Consider the following 15,842-nt stretch of genomic DNA (forward strand, 5'->3'; position numbering starts at 1 on the left):
TTCCCAAGGTGTGCTATCGATCATAAACTCATTAATTGTATAGTAGCCTTTTGCACACAAGCGTTCCTTAATATTTTTCTTTTAATTTGGCAACAGAGGCATTTTGAACGCTTTCTGCGATCCCGTTGTAAAAACGTATACATTGCCCCACAAAGGAGTTACTGACTCTATGTAGTAACAAGTTTGTGTTTGTTCCTTGTGCCAATGCTATGAGTATCACATTTTCTCATGAAATCATTAATATTTTTTCATACATACATAACATTGCAGAATATATATTGAGAAGCAACAGTCAATATCTTGATTTTTTTTAATTTATTCCTTAACGATTCTTTAGCTCCCTAGGTTATAGATTGCGCGAATAGCCCTCTTCTGTAGCACAAATATAGTATGGATAGCGGCTGCGTTGCCCCATAGCACAATACCGTATGACATTATACTGTGAAAGTAACTAAGCGAGCCGTATCAACGTCGGTACATAATCTAATTTTTTTGACCGCGAATGTCGCAGAACTCAGTCTACTCGCCAATCCGTTAATATGGGGGCCCCATTGCAACTTGGCATCAACAGTAAGGCCAAGAAACTCAGCAGAATCAATTGGATCCATCAATTCCCCGTTAATGAGTACATCGGCTTTTATATTATATACATTTGGTGTACTAATTTTTGTTTCATTATTATTTAGCCTAAGATTGTTTATGCTAAACTAATGTACTATATAAGCTATAGCATTCTTTACGTCGTACTGTACCTGTTTTCTATTAATTTTAAAAACTAAGGAGGTATCATGAGCAAACAATACTATATCATGTTTGTTCCCAACAAGAAAGGGCAAGTCATATATGTAAGAAACAGAAAAGGTCCAAGAATTGATCCCTGAGGGACCCCCATACCAACTGAGACCCCAGAAAACCTTTTCCTTTTAACGTCAACCCTCTGAATTCTATTGTGAAATAAAAAGTCAGAAGGTCGAGCGCACATTCTCTAATTCCATAGTGATAAAGTTCCCTGACCAGAGTCTCATGTTGAACACAATCAAAGGCTTTGGATAAGTCACACCCTAAGGCTTCCCGTGACTCTTCCCAGGCTTCAAAGATATTCTTAATAAGCTCGATATCAACGTCTATTGTCGAGCGACCCCTCGTGAATCCAAATTGTTTACTATGAAGCAGATTATGTTTGTTAAAGTGTTCTAATAATTGATTTAGAATTATTTTCTCAAATATTTTGCTCAGGGTAGGTAGAATTGAAATTGGCCTATAGTTATTGGGGTCTAAAGAACTGCCAGATTTAAATATTGGAATAACTTTACTATGTTTCATCAGGTCAGGAAATATACCACATTGGACACAACTATTAAATATTAAAGCAAGAAAAGGTGCAATAACATCAATAATCGAATTTATCACCTTTAGAGAAATACCCCATAAATCAGCTGTTTTCTTGATGTCTAGTAACTTAAAGGCGCGTATTATGTCATTGGGGTTTACAAGGGTAAAATTAAAGTTAGATTTATAAGCTCTTACATTTTCTTTCATCAATAACTCGGCAACATCTGGAGAAGAAATAAGTAACTTAGTTGTCCAATCTGGTATGTCAGCAAAACATTTTTCAAAAACTTTAGCAAAATTTACTACTTTACTATTATAATTCAGGCTCAATTCGGAGTTGCAACTGCCAACTACCAGTTTCACAATTAATAATTTTCCAAGTCATTTTTATCTAGTTATGTGCATTCTTAATTTTATTTTTTATAGTTAATGATTTTGCCAAAAAGCACGCTTTTTTAAATAATTTAGGATAGTTACTTACATAATTGGCAAAAGTGGCACTATAATTGTATTGCCTCCTTTTATGAATTCCAATAGTCGCCCAATCATTGAATTTTAAAAAGTTTTTTGTATAAACTGTTTTAGAAGTGAATATTGATTTAAAACTGTTTCTAATTAATTAAAATAGATTGTTATATAATACATTGGGATTATCACTAAAATATATGTGATTAGCCATAATATTACTAAACTTCTCAATACGACTTGCGTTCAAAGGAACAAACATTATCTTTTCAGAAGTACTTATTTTTTTAAAATGAAAATTAAATAAGGCTTGTTGTCCACAATGATCTGAACTTAGGTTATTAATAATAAATTTTTTTTTGTGGAATATAGGTAGCAAATATGTTATCAATACAAATTACGTATAAAATAAATATATTGTTTTATTATTTAAAACGCTGAAGTTATTAAAAAAACTCATGATAAATAGACTTGACTTTTTAATTTCTATTACTTTTATTTCTTTTTAAAGTTTTGTTAAACGAATAAGTAAGTCCTGGCAGCGTTGCCAAGTTGATTGGCGATACATCCAAGTGATGAGATGTCTCTACGAAGCTGCCACCATGTCCGTCCGAGTACAGAATCAGCAAACAAATCCCATACCATTGCATCGAGGAGTGAGACACGGAGACGTTTTTTCCCCCAAATTGTTCACTAATGCAATGGAGGATATGTTCAAGACGCTGAACTGGAAAGGACGTGGCATCAACATCAATGGCGAATACATCTCTCATTTGAGATTCGCAGACGGCATCGTCATCGTGGCAGAAACATTGCAGGACCTACAACAAATGCTGAACGAGCTGGCTGATTCTTCTATACGTATTGGCCTACGGATGAACTTGGATAAAACCAAGGTCATGTTCAATGAACATGTTCTACCGGAACCGACAACGATACACGGTACCGTTCTCGAAGTTGTTCAAAAATATGTCTACCTCGGGCAGACTTTACGATTAGGTAGAAACAACCTTGAGGACGAGGTGAATAGAATTCAGCTGGGTAGGGCAGTGTTTGGGAAGTTACGCCGAATATTAACATCGTCGATCCCACAGTGCCTTAAGACGAAAGTCTTCAATCAGTGCGTCCTACCCGTCATGACGTACGGAGCTGAAACGTGGACACTTACGACAAGAATGGTCCACCAGCTTAAATTCGCTCAGCGTGCTATGGAAAGGGCTATGCTCGGTGTTTCTCTGAGGGATCGCATCAGAAATGAGGTGATACGTCAAAGAACCAAAGTCATCGACATAGCCCACCGGATTAGTAAGCTGAAGTGGCAGTGGGCTTGTCATATTTGCCGCAGAACCGACAACCGTTGGGGAAAACGCGTTCTAGAGTGGAGACTGCGTCTCGGCAAACGTAGTGTAGGACGTCCTCAGGCACGGTGGAGTTACGATTTACGCAAAGCGGCAGGCAGGAGCTGGATGCGAGTAGCCGGAGAAAGACCACAGTGGCGTGCACTTGGAGAGGCCTATGTCCAGCAGTGGGCGGGTACGGGCTGATGATGATGATGATGATTACCGATAATGAAGGCCGTAATATAAAACATAAATTTGTTTATAACTATGAGTGATTGTCTTTGATATTATAAAGATATAAAAATGTAGATTTCGTTGGTCCCTCCTCCTTTTTCAGTTAAAATTCATCACTCGAGATACGCAACTAAGAGTGAAATAATTAATATTAATCTTCTATATTATTTTAGTTTATAGTTTTATAAAGGTCATAGGCTAAATATAATAATTATAGAGGAAGTGTAGATTATTATTTCAACTAATGTAATGTAGTTCAAAAGTAAATAGTCTGTTAGATGACTCAAAGCGAATTAATTTAATTGTAAAATAAATAAAGTTATTCAATATCTATATAAAATATGTACATATTGCCCATGCGAAGCCGCGATATTTATGTATAAGTGTTTCAAATAAAGATAGTACGTTTTTGTATTAATAACATAAACAATTTTAATTAAACATATGATTATACGTATTTAAATTGTGTCTTACAACTCTGTTCTATTTTATTTTAATATATTTTTACTATCGCGAGTGACGTGTGCAAAATGACAGAAAACTATGCCGCTGTTTTATATGGACCTAAGGATTTAAGATATGTAAGGTTTTTATTATTCAGATAAAAGGTTGAATATACGGAATAGATTTCATGAAACGGTTTTCTTAAATAATAAATTAAATGGAAACCTTGTTGCTATTTAGTTTTAAAAAAAAGTTCAGTCATAGAAAAAAATATAATATAATACAGCACGCCTCAAAAAGGAGTGTTTTGTTTTTAAGGACTCGTGTACATAATATGTATAGTCTATTTTGATCGAAGAAGGAATAAAAATAAACAATCCTTAGATTAACGTATTCCATGCGACTTTCTAATAGCCCTGCTATATTGTTTACTACTTACAGTTCTTGATTAAAATATGTACATTTATAATACAACACTTTTCCATTTAACTAATTATATCCACTTTAATTTTGCTTTCAAAGTTCCGATAATAGTTACATCGGCTTCAAAAACGCCATTTTTTCGTAAATCCGTACTGAATATCAGAGATTATTCAAGCAATGAAATGGAAACCAAAAATTTATTTGGCTTTTATCTTCTTGTGGTTGTAATAGACTATACACATGACGTGTATTTCTTTATTTAATCATGAAGTATTAATGCCTGAAGACGGTCGTTGATTATTTCGTTTGATACTGGATGGGATTTTTCCTTCTTAGTTTGTTTCTTTGCAGAGTAAAACTCGTGCCGCATTTTTGTAATTTTTCTTTTACATTGCCATAATTAGTTGATGAATTTGAAAATGTCTTAAAATCTACGAATAATACATTTACGAACTGTCATTTTTGCAGGAAAAATGGCCAATGCCGGACATTTGTGATAATGGTAAGATATTAAATGAACTTATGATGAACTTTGAACTTCGACATAAATACATAATAGTAAAATAATAATATACAAAATTGATTTATATAATGCTAAATCTGTTTATGTTGTAAATTATCTGTTAATTTTAAAATAAAACTAACGACTATGGACATTACACATACATACATTAAAAATAAGCTAATTACTATACTAATAAATATTGTTATTATACATAGCTAATATAAAAAAAAAGAATAGCTGTTTCTGTTAAAAATAATTAATTGACATCTCTCAAACTCTTTACTTTTGTCTAGAGGTTTTAATAAAGATCGACTGCGTTGGGATTTGTGGTTCAGACCTTAAGTTTTATTCAACTGGAAAATGTGGACTTGAAGTGCTCTGCGATCCCATAGTCTTGGGCCACGAAGGTGCAGGTGTTGTTATAAAGGTATATTAAATTTAAACCTTTTATTGTCACTATCTTCCTTATCTATTTATTCACTATAAACCTAATTACTGTATTGACATATTCGGCATATATACTTACTACATAGCCTTCTAGCGTACAGTCAAATATTATAAAAGTAATCAAGGATAATGAGATTTAGACAAAGACCATTTTGCTACTTTTTAATGATTTGTGTAATACTGTATATGTACATTAAGTATATATGTGAAGCAATTTTGTGTTTAACTTTAATATTAATTCCATTACGATACGATATGCTCAAGTAAATGATGAAATATTATTTAATTTTAAGTAGATTATATGATTTATACAGGTAACGACACAAGTCACAATAAAATAAAGACGAATCTGAGCAATTTATTTCATCGTACATATAATCAGTTTTATTTTTTGCTTTTTATATATATGTATTTATTTTTAGTCAATAAACCATTCCCTATGTTTAGAAATAAGTAATTCTTTGTAGGTTGGAAGCCGAGTAACGAACATCGATGTAGGTGATCGGGTAGCAATAGAGCCGACGCAGCCCTGCCGCAGCTGCGAATACTGCAAGAAAGGCCGATACAATCTATGTGATCAACCGCGATACTGTTCAACTACCGGTGCTATGGGAAACCTCTGCAGATACTACAAGCACGTTGCTGATTTTTGTCACAAGTACGCTCAGTTATATTTAGTAAATATCATCATCAATAACAATGACTCTTACAGCCGTACTCAGAGTCGTTAATTTAAAACAATAATAAACTAATTCACCTCTAGTTAGGTATATTTTGAGACGTTTATTCGAGCTTCGTTAAAATTAGGAGTATGAATGGGGTTGTTATTGTTTTAATTAAAGTAACAATAATTAATCGGCATTAAAGTTAATTGATGTCTCAGTACGGTTGTTAGTTTTCCGTAATTATACCCATAATGGTACATTATGTAACGTGCGATTTCACCCGCGTAAACGTCACTGCTTTACCCCGTGCCCAATGGCGTCATATTAAATAATATTTATCAATGAGCTACCATAAAGTATTTTTAAATTATAACTGTACAGGCAGAACTTCTAAATTATTTCAATTTACATTGGAGAATAGACCTAGCGACATCCCTCAAAGGTTATTATTTTAATTATATATTTTTTAGAATTCCCAATAATGTGAGCATGGAAGAGGGGGCTGCGGTGCAACCACTTGCAATCGCCATCCATGCATGTACACGCGCAGGTGTACGACTTGGTTGCACGCTGCTGGTGCTAGGGGCGGGGCCAATTGGCGTGCTGTGTGCGATGACCGCAAGGGCAATGGGCGCCGCTAAAATACTCATAACTGGTAATAAGTTTCACTATGTTCAATATTCAGTGCTAGTAACCAGTACCAGACATTTGGTTGTTGTCTGTTGCGTCTCATGCACACTAAGACATATTGTCAAGCACTTGCTGCACTCATCTAATGCATCAATCTATTGTTATCTGTGTATGTATTTTTTTATAAACTATACAACAACAGCCTGTAAATTCCCACTGCTGGGCTAAAGGCCTCCTCTCCCTTTGAGGAGAAGGTTTGGAACATGTTCCACCACGCTGTTCCAATACGGGTTAGTGGAATACACATGTGGCAGAATTTCTATGAAATTTGTCACATGCCGGTTTCCTCACGATGTTTTCCTTCACCGCTGAGCACGAGATGAATTATAAAGACAAATTAAGCACATGAAACAGCGGAGCTTGCCTGGGTTTGAATCCCGCAATCAACAGTTAAGATGCACGCGTTCAAACCACTGGGCCATCTCGACTCCATATACTATAATTGTTGTTAAAAAATTAAAGTGTTAAGTTGCCTAATAAAATAATTAATTTCACAGATGTTGTCGAATCACGCCTTGAAACCGCAAAAAAGTTAGCCGCAGATCATACTTTGCTCGTGTCACCAGACGAAAGTGACCAGGAGATAATCGAAAGAATTACAAACGTCTTGAACACGACTCCTGATATAACTATTGATGCATGCGGGTTCGAATCAGCACAAAGAATCGCTTTGACGGTACTGAGAAGTTACTTAGCAAAAAAAGTATCTCACATTTATTCAAGTAGAGTTTTTTGTATTTATTGTACTGTATCTATTTAACCGAGTAGCTGTGTTTAGTGAATTGTATGCAATTTTTATATTAAAATGTTGAAGACGTTATCAGCCAAATATGTAATTGAGATTAGGTGGAGATAATTACGAATTATCTTGATGCTTCAAAATAGTATTGCGTCAATAGCGAATGTGTGCTACTAAAATTAAACAGGAGATATATTTGAACTAGCGTCGCATGCGAATTGCATTACAAATTTATACATTAATTTATATTTCTTAACAAAAATAGGCCAATATTTAATACGCAGGTAACGCGCACGGGCGGTACGGTGTTGGTAGTGGGCATCGGCGAGGCGACGGTACGTGTGCCGCTGACGGCAGCGCTGCTACGTGAGGTAGACGTGCGCGGCGCATACCGTCTGCTCAACTCGTGAGTGATAATGTTTTTGTTAATAAATTATAATAGTAAATAATAATGACATAGAGAACATAATCACTGTGTTTTATAACAGGTATCCGCTAGCGTTGGCTGCTGTGTCAAGCGGCGCGATAGATCTCAAGTCCTTTATAACACATCATTTCCCTCTAGAGAAATCAAAAGAAGCAATGGAATACGCAAAAACTGGTGAAGCTATGAAAATTATTATACACACGTGACAATATTCTGACTCATGTGCGCCAGTAGCCGCAACTATGTTTCAATCATTTCTATAGAAAAAGAATGTAACAAATATATAAAGTCTAATAATAATATTTGTTGGACAAAGAAAAATAGTGTGTATAACTTGTTAAATTCTTATGGTTATTCAAAACTATTTGAATTTTAAATATGTTTAATTGCTAGTATAAAAATGTGTATGTATATAATTAATGTTCTTAAATAAATAAAAATAATAATTTCAATCAGTTTGTCGATCCTTATTATTTATCCACCGACGGATGTACCAGCAGACAGGCTTGGTACCTTGGGAGGTAAATTTTAAGTGCATAGTGCAGTATTGCCTTACCATAAAATACCGTCGTAAACATTAAACATACTTAATACTTCCAACCTTCCTATTTCGAACTAGTGAGTAGTGCTGAGAAGTTTCCGACAGAAACGTTCAATTTTCAGACAAAACATTGGCATTTGTTGAATTAGTAGTCCAAAAAACACGCAATGAATTGAAATTAACATCTTTGCCTTTCTCAACGGAAAATAAATATACTAAAAAAGTTGATTATGAATTGACAGATGACATTGACAGTTGTTTTGTTTCAATGATGTGAATTCTTGAATTGCGGATTTTTAAAATATAAAACAAATCATGGCTCTCAGAAAAGTGTTTTTCCTGACGCAGGCTGCCTGTTGTAAAACTGTGAAATTTCAAACTTCCAAGTTATTAAGGCAAAATGCGTGGCTTCTGTCAGCGAATTCCACAAGATATTTTTCTGATAATATAGGTTAGTTTAATTTTCATAATTTTCTTCTTATTACCAGATGTACTTAATTAAGTATTGAATTGGTGGAATGTAAAAGTATTAAAATTTATGCTGCTTCTGCGTCTGCTTTTGCTGTTATTCTATTTTTAAATTTTATATATTTTATATACTCTAATACAGTACTTTATTACGTTTAATAAATATTAGTATTCAATGAAAATGTCTAGAATTTTAATTAATTGAATTATCTTTATAGTAGATAAGAAAAAAGATGTTAAGGAAACTGAGAAAGTAGACATACTTGGTCGTTTTTTTCCACAATCGCCAATGAGCGCTACAGATGAGCAAGAGGTTAAAAAAGAACAGGAAAAATTTGAACAAGAACAAAAAGAAAAAAACCAAGAGAATGAAAAAAGTTGGAGAAGGATGAAAATTGGGTAATTTAACTATTTATTATTAAAAATAAATGTAATTATTTTTTTTTTAATGGTAAATTACAATGGTCAACTAATAGCCTATTGTTACTATTATTTACTGCTAAGCAAAAATACTTGTACATTATTTAACATGCTTTTAATCAGTGTTTTATGTGCACAAACTGTATTTATGTTTCTGATGTTTAACATGTTCCTACCCTGTTTAGTGTTGAATTAAATGTTGACATGAATAAAGCCTATAAAAAATTAAGTGAGCTTAGCTGTACTTGCAAACCCATTGGACAAAAATAATAAATAAAAGTTGAAGTTTTAACATTTCATTTTTTTATAATTGAACAGGCAACATTAATTAAAGACAATGTTACATACAGTTTTGCAGTGTTCGGTGGAGCAATGACAGTAATGGGTGGATGTATGGTTATTGAAATGGGAGCACCACGACGAGACGACGAAGGCAAGCCAATTGAGGATGAATTCTCACCATTGCCATTGCCATTGCAATACCTACGTCGTACATGGAAAGAACTTACATTTTATGAAAAGGTATCTAGTTGGCCGTGAGCTTTGTTTATATTTATGATAATGTTTCTGCCTTGGTATGTTGGATTCTTCATTAAAATATATAATTTTAGCTATCACTAGCTATATCTAAAGCTAGGATGCATGTAACACTCAATTTAGTATCATGCTTTGTTGAACATCTGAATTAGAAGTAATTGTTGAAATTGAACAGCATTAAACCCAAAAATCTATCTGTGCTTGGGCAGGGCTAATTCAGCCTTGATCTTAAAACAATAAAATTGAATAATAAATTCTAAAGGAATGTACAAATATTTATCAGCAAGCTTAATTATTTTTTTATATAAAACATATTTTAGATGATAAAAGAGCCCTCTCGTGAGAAGCTCCTGCCAGATCCATTGCCAGCTCCTTACCAACCCACTTACACACTTGTGCTGGAGTTCACTGATGTGCTTGTTCATCCTGATTGGTCCTATCAAACAGGATGGAGGTATGATATTGAATACATTTTTGTTATATTTATGTTTAGCTACACATTTAGTTGTATAATTCGAAATATAGTTTTGGTATTATAAATTTTTGACGTATTCCTTATATCTATTATCTCACCGAGACTGACAGATTTGTTTGGCTTACATAATCTGTTGACATTGTAGAGCTATTATGTATATGTTTAATGGATTACATATTAAGATATTACAACCATTTATGTTACTACATATCAGCTTACGAAATGAGAAGAGGGGCCTTTAAATGGGCTTAGCTTGCATACTAAAAATGATGTCCTTTGATTAAATGTATTTATATATAAAATATTGTTACAGATTCAAAAAGCGCCCAGGTGTAGACCAATTTTTGCAAACTGTTGCTAATTCTGACTATGAAGTTGTTATTTTCACATCAGAGAATGTTTTCATGATCTGGCCGGTATTAGACAAGCTTGATCCGGAGAATAAAATGATTTCATACAGACTCTTCAGGGATTCCACACATTTCATAGATGGTGTTCATGTGAAAAATCTTGAAGGTCTTAACAGAGATTTGTCTAAGGTATATCTTTTTTTTTTGAGTAAAATATGATCTTAATGACTTATGATCGGGCATTATAAATATATATATTTTTAAGATACTTTGTAATTGACAAAAATGTTTTTTAACACAGGTGATAGTGGTGGATTGGAACAAACAGGCTACGAAATTCCAACCAGATAATGCTCTTATCTTAAATAAATGGAAAGGTGCCGATGATGACACTGCGTTGCTAGATTTAGCAAATCTATTACAAAGTAATTATCCCATTTTAATAGTAATGCTAAAATTATTATGCTTAACTAAATTAATTTTTATAGCGCTCATGTTTTATACACAATTCATTTTATAAATCATAATGCATATAATTTTGCTCCTCAGCGATCGCAATGTCGAATGTGGCGGACGTGCGTGAAGTCCTGCGCTACTACAGCCAGTTCGAAGACCCCATAGCCGCCTTCCGAGACAACCAGCGCCGGCTTATGGAGCAGATGGCCGAACGCGAGCGAGACCGCTCCGACACCCCACTCACCGGCTCCTGGCTGCGTCCCTTCACGCGCCGCTAGCTCTTCGGTTAGTGACGTCATGTGCATACACGTATAGTACGACACAAATTAGATGTAGCATCGGAAAATGCAATGGATTGAAAATAAAACCGATTACTGTCGATTTACACAACCAATAGAAATAGCTCACTATCGCGCGATTCGACGCTATTCGTCGCTATAGATTCACGCGTCAAAGAAAGCAAATGCATGTAAATCGACGCGTCAAATTGACGAATATATTAGGTCATGTGATATTACAAGTTATTATGTTTGTGCAAAGATCATATTCGCATGAGAAATAAATATTGATAATTTGGGATACCGTACTTAATTCGGATGTGATCGGTTTTACGAATTTTGCCGATGCGACGTCTAAGTTGTGTCGTACTATACTATGAATGTGCTGAAATCGTGGAAACTGCATGGATTCTTATAACTTGAGTATTTTGTGTATGTATGATAAATAAAAAATTTAAATTATTTTTCTTTACAGTTTTTGAAACAGACGAATCCTGAGTAGTAAAAATATTCAAGTCATCCTGCAGCTTCATGTATAAATCACTACATTATTATTATGTTATTACATTTTTTGGATCTCTCCCTGCGTTTCTCTGCATTTGAATTTACTATTTATCATAAAAATTATAACTATGGTTTAAAACTCCTGTTATATTCTATAAATAATGCTATTTTCTTTTCCTTTAACTACTAATAAGACAATGCCAAATGAATATAATTTCTGTACTTAGAGAATATACCATTGCTTGTATAATTATGTAAGTGCGTGAATGTCTGTTGATGTGAAACCGATTACTACTTGCTAATATTACTGGCTTAGTTTTTAGGTAGGAATTATAGACTTGTTAATTAAAGTTATTGTTTTATTTTGTAAATACAATAAATACATGAGTATAAAAATTACACTGACTATCATTTAATATTAAAGTAACCAACCATAAATAAGCTTTTGAAAGTTATTATAACACATTTAGGAAATGGTTTCTTCATCCTCCGAAAAATATAATTTTAGAGCCATAGAGGACTCGTCAACAACAGTTTCATTTGGTCCTTTTACCCAGGCCTCTTGAAGACCACTGTCAATTTCTTCATTGTCAAATACATCTTTTATATCCTCTTCACTGAATTTCTTTTTTGTTATGACTAGACCGTCCATTTCTAACACATCAGACACTTTCAATTGTTTCCATACATTTGCAATATTTTCGATAGAGGAAACTTCGAATTCTTTATTCTCTAGCTTAAAGGGCTCACTCCAGCTGTGCAAACTTTGAGCACTATCATCATCAATAAATAATTCCATATGTTCTGGAAATAATGTGTGACAAGATATGTCTCCCAAAGAGTTCTGCATAAGAATGTCATATTTTTCACCTTGTTCCATTATCAGTACACCAGTGATAGCAGTACATAGCCTAGCATCTATAGGATTATAGAAATCAAGGCATAACATTTTTTGTTTAGCATTATTAAGGGTGTTTAATATACTAGGGGGGCGAAAAGGTACAGTAACACCTCCAGAATAAGTTTCCTTAATTAATCTATCATTATAATTAGGTATTAAACACATATCCTCACACCACTGACTACCAAGACATATAATATCTTTATTCATTTCGAAGTTACAATAAGACAAATATGTTGGTACACTCTCCATACCATGGGTCCATCTTTGCACAACTTTTGGTTTAGAAGATTGATAGAATCTAAGGTCCATTAAGAAAAGATGATGATCTGTAGCAAAATACAATGAGGTTGTACCTTCAAAATGTCTTGCTAAACAAATATCATTACACGCAATCTCATCTGTTATACTTCTTACATCTTTCCACACATAGATATCATCATTAGATCGTTTGTCGTAAATCGCAATTGAATTTCTTCTTGCATGTGTATAGAAACCTCTACCAGACCCTATTACAGTATTCCAATTATCAATTAAAGATGTACTTTTACATTTTAAATTCACACTTCTTGCTTTGAATCGGTCCAGATTGATAATTTTCAAACTATTATCCAATGTTGTAACATATAGTATGTTCTTATGATGATTATCAAAAGTAATGCTGCAATATGGTATATCTGAGACAGAACATTTTACTTGTTCTAGTCTTATTTGAAAATCCTCCGAAATTATTTTTAGTATGATGATCTTATACTTAGTTCTGAGTGCAACAATATTTTGTGAACAAATAGTTTCAAATATGAAGTTATCTTCCCCACAATCAAAAGAAGCAATATGATCAGGTTTAATAAGCAGCTCATTTTTGTTAAAATCTGATAAATCTGAAAACAATTACTGTTATTAGTATTTACCATCTAAAAGTTTAAAATTGATTTTTTAAATTATTAAAACATAGTTTTAAATTCTAAAGTGCTAAAGATTTAATGACTTAATGTGATTTTATTTTTTGAATTTTGTATTGATGTGTATTTAAATATAGAGAAGGTGACTTAAAGATGGGTGCAAAGCTTTAAGGTGAAGCTAGTATAAGCAATTCAAAACTATTTAGGCCAAGGTTGTCATAGTCAAAGTTTGCCTATTTTTTTTCTAGCAAGATTTGAAGATTTTTTTAAAAATACCCCAAAATCTGCACTTTTTTTTTAATAGCTAGCTTAATATAAAAAAAATAGTCAAAGTTTGATTTTATTTTACTAAATTAATGTACAAGCAATCTTCGGAAAGCAATTATCAAGCATGTATGTCATTAGAAAAAAAAAATACAGTCATTTTAAGTGTGTGAAATCTATCAAAACAAAATTCTATTGAGTTGATTTCACATTAATTAATAAAAAAAGGAGATAATAGCTTCTCCTTATACTAGCTTAAAGCTTTGCACCCATCATTAAGTCACTCTGTATATTCTATTTTATACTTACAAACTGAAGTGAGTTCACTGTGGAGCAAATAATCTACCCAATCAATGGAGACAATTTGCAAGTTCCCATTTCCAGCGTAATACCAATTATAAGAACTATTAAAATATGGGTCTGGATCACTGTCCAAGTGAGCTGCCATTTCAACAATGTGCTTTGGACATTGCACAACTTCTTCATTCAGACTCTCATACTTTTGCATCATGTTACTGAAAGCTTAAATATTTTATTTAAAATGTATCATGGACAAAAATTATTTATATGTATTATATAATTTTGTATTTGGCACATAACATAAATTTTATTAAATTATCAAATTTCATTATTTAGTTACACTACCATACCATGTAGTATGAATGAAATTAATGTAATCTTGTAACATACTTTTGCTTTGTTCCAATTAATTTAGTTTTACATTCACATATGAACAACAACCTTTTTAAAACAAACCACTAAATGGAAAAAATATATCAAGAAAATAAATATAATGCATAAATGCGCTAGCAAGGAGTTTCCTTGTATATTTTTTTTAAATAGTACCAAAGTAAAAAAGATAAATTCTTGAAGAATGCATTTAACTTACTTGCTGTTAATTTAAGATTACGACATCCTCTCTGCCATTGAACTTTATTTTTCATAAGATCTGTTACTGGATCAGTTTTCTCTATATTCTTTACTTTCGTTATAATTTTAGGAGGAAGGCTTTTATAAGGGAATGCTTCAAAATAATCGACATTGAGGTCTCCATCCCAATCGTCATCAAAACTGTTTAATGGGTAACCAGGAACAACAAAGTGGTAATTTTGCAAGGTCTTCTGAGTAGTGTGTCTCTGTTTTAGATTGTAACAATAAAACATATAGGCCTGAGTATTCTTTTGCTGTAACTCGTCCAAAATCTTTTTCACTGGAGCTGTATTATCAATGTTATCAGCGGTGAATTCAACCACTTGCTTTTTGCGCTTGAATAAAAGAAAATGATTTACACGTGTTGACATATATTTTAAACAGACATTTTACATTATTCTATAAAGCAAATAAAAATTATAGTATACCTTTGATACTTTGATTTTTGCAGCCATGTTTAATTATTTTTCTGCTCTTATGATCTCAATTGCTAATCCGATTATAAATGGGTTGTTTTGTTTACAAATCTTTACTTTTAAAGTGACATTGCATCCGTAGATTAAACATGTGCTTCTGACATTGACGTAATAGTATTTTATTGTTCATTTCTCTTCATAGTCGAGAGTAATGCATCATACAGCCGTACATTCATTGATTTGTACTGTGTGAGTTACGAGCATTGAACCACCCTGTGGAGCCATTACAGACTTTGTCCCACTGAAAATATCTAATAAAGATGATAAAGTACACATTATAAATATATCAGAAAAGAAAATTCAAATTTAACTAAATGTAGACCCCTTTTATTGCTAATGAATATTAGGTCTCTAATTTATGAATCGAGCGAATATGCGATATTGGAAATTGGCAAAATATAAAGCCACAGGAGATTAAACCGTTAAAATATTTTATTTCTACGTGGTCAAAATAATTTTAAAAATACATTTGTTTTATGGTAGTATTGAATTCAATCTGCTGTGATTTTTTAATATTTAAACTAAATTGATGTATTTCTGACAGACTTTTGATCTAAACCTAAAGTCATGTAACATCGTAGTTGTTATTACCTTCCGCTTCACTTATGACTTTGATGAAGAAGCGATGA

General features: G+C 32.9%; 3 protein-coding genes across 4 annotated transcripts; 2 read left to right on the top strand and 1 right to left on the bottom strand.

Annotated features, from left to right (window-relative positions):
* The first annotated feature begins 3,803 nt into the window (after window positions 1-3,803).
* LOC124534665 (sorbitol dehydrogenase-like) lies at window positions 3,804-8,068 on the top strand. The gene is made up of 8 exons (XM_047110641.1): window positions 3,804-3,952; window positions 4,707-4,740; window positions 5,037-5,170; window positions 5,658-5,848; window positions 6,326-6,510; window positions 7,043-7,221; window positions 7,569-7,690; window positions 7,773-8,068. The coding sequence occupies exons 1-8, from the start codon at window positions 3,902-3,904 to the stop codon at window positions 7,915-7,917; spliced, it is 1,041 nt and encodes a 346-aa protein (XP_046966597.1). The 5' UTR covers window positions 3,804-3,901; the 3' UTR covers window positions 7,918-8,068.
* A 422-nt stretch (window positions 8,069-8,490) lies between these two features.
* On the top strand, window positions 8,491-12,139 carry LOC124534599 (mitochondrial import inner membrane translocase subunit TIM50-C-like). 2 transcript variants are annotated; one of them, XM_047110524.1, is made up of 8 exons: window positions 8,491-8,703; window positions 8,939-9,119; window positions 9,491-9,662; window positions 9,998-10,131; window positions 10,466-10,691; window positions 10,804-10,927; window positions 11,052-11,243; window positions 11,712-12,139. In XM_047110524.1, exons 1-7 carry the CDS (start codon window positions 8,568-8,570, stop codon window positions 11,234-11,236), a joined length of 1,158 nt encoding a protein of 385 aa, XP_046966480.1. In that variant the 5' UTR covers window positions 8,491-8,567; the 3' UTR covers window positions 11,237-11,243; window positions 11,712-12,139. The 2 variants fall into 2 exon arrangements, with proteins under 2 accessions (XP_046966480.1, XP_046966481.1); XM_047110525.1 differs by having other exon boundaries at window positions 8,942-9,119.
* On the bottom strand, window positions 12,082-15,323 carry LOC124534598. The gene is made up of 4 exons (XM_047110522.1): window positions 15,166-15,323; window positions 14,697-15,072; window positions 14,117-14,329; window positions 12,082-13,522 (listed from the first exon to the last, which is right to left on the bottom strand). Exons 1-4 carry the CDS (start codon window positions 15,190-15,192, stop codon window positions 12,207-12,209), a joined length of 1,932 nt encoding a protein of 643 aa, XP_046966478.1. The 5' UTR covers window positions 15,193-15,323; the 3' UTR covers window positions 12,082-12,206.
* Window positions 15,324-15,842: the final 519 nt, after the last annotated feature.

Source organism: Vanessa cardui, chromosome 13, assembly GCF_905220365.1.
Source record: "Vanessa cardui chromosome 13, ilVanCard2.1, whole genome shotgun sequence".
NCBI classification, from domain to species: domain Eukaryota; kingdom Metazoa; phylum Arthropoda; class Insecta; order Lepidoptera; family Nymphalidae; genus Vanessa; species Vanessa cardui.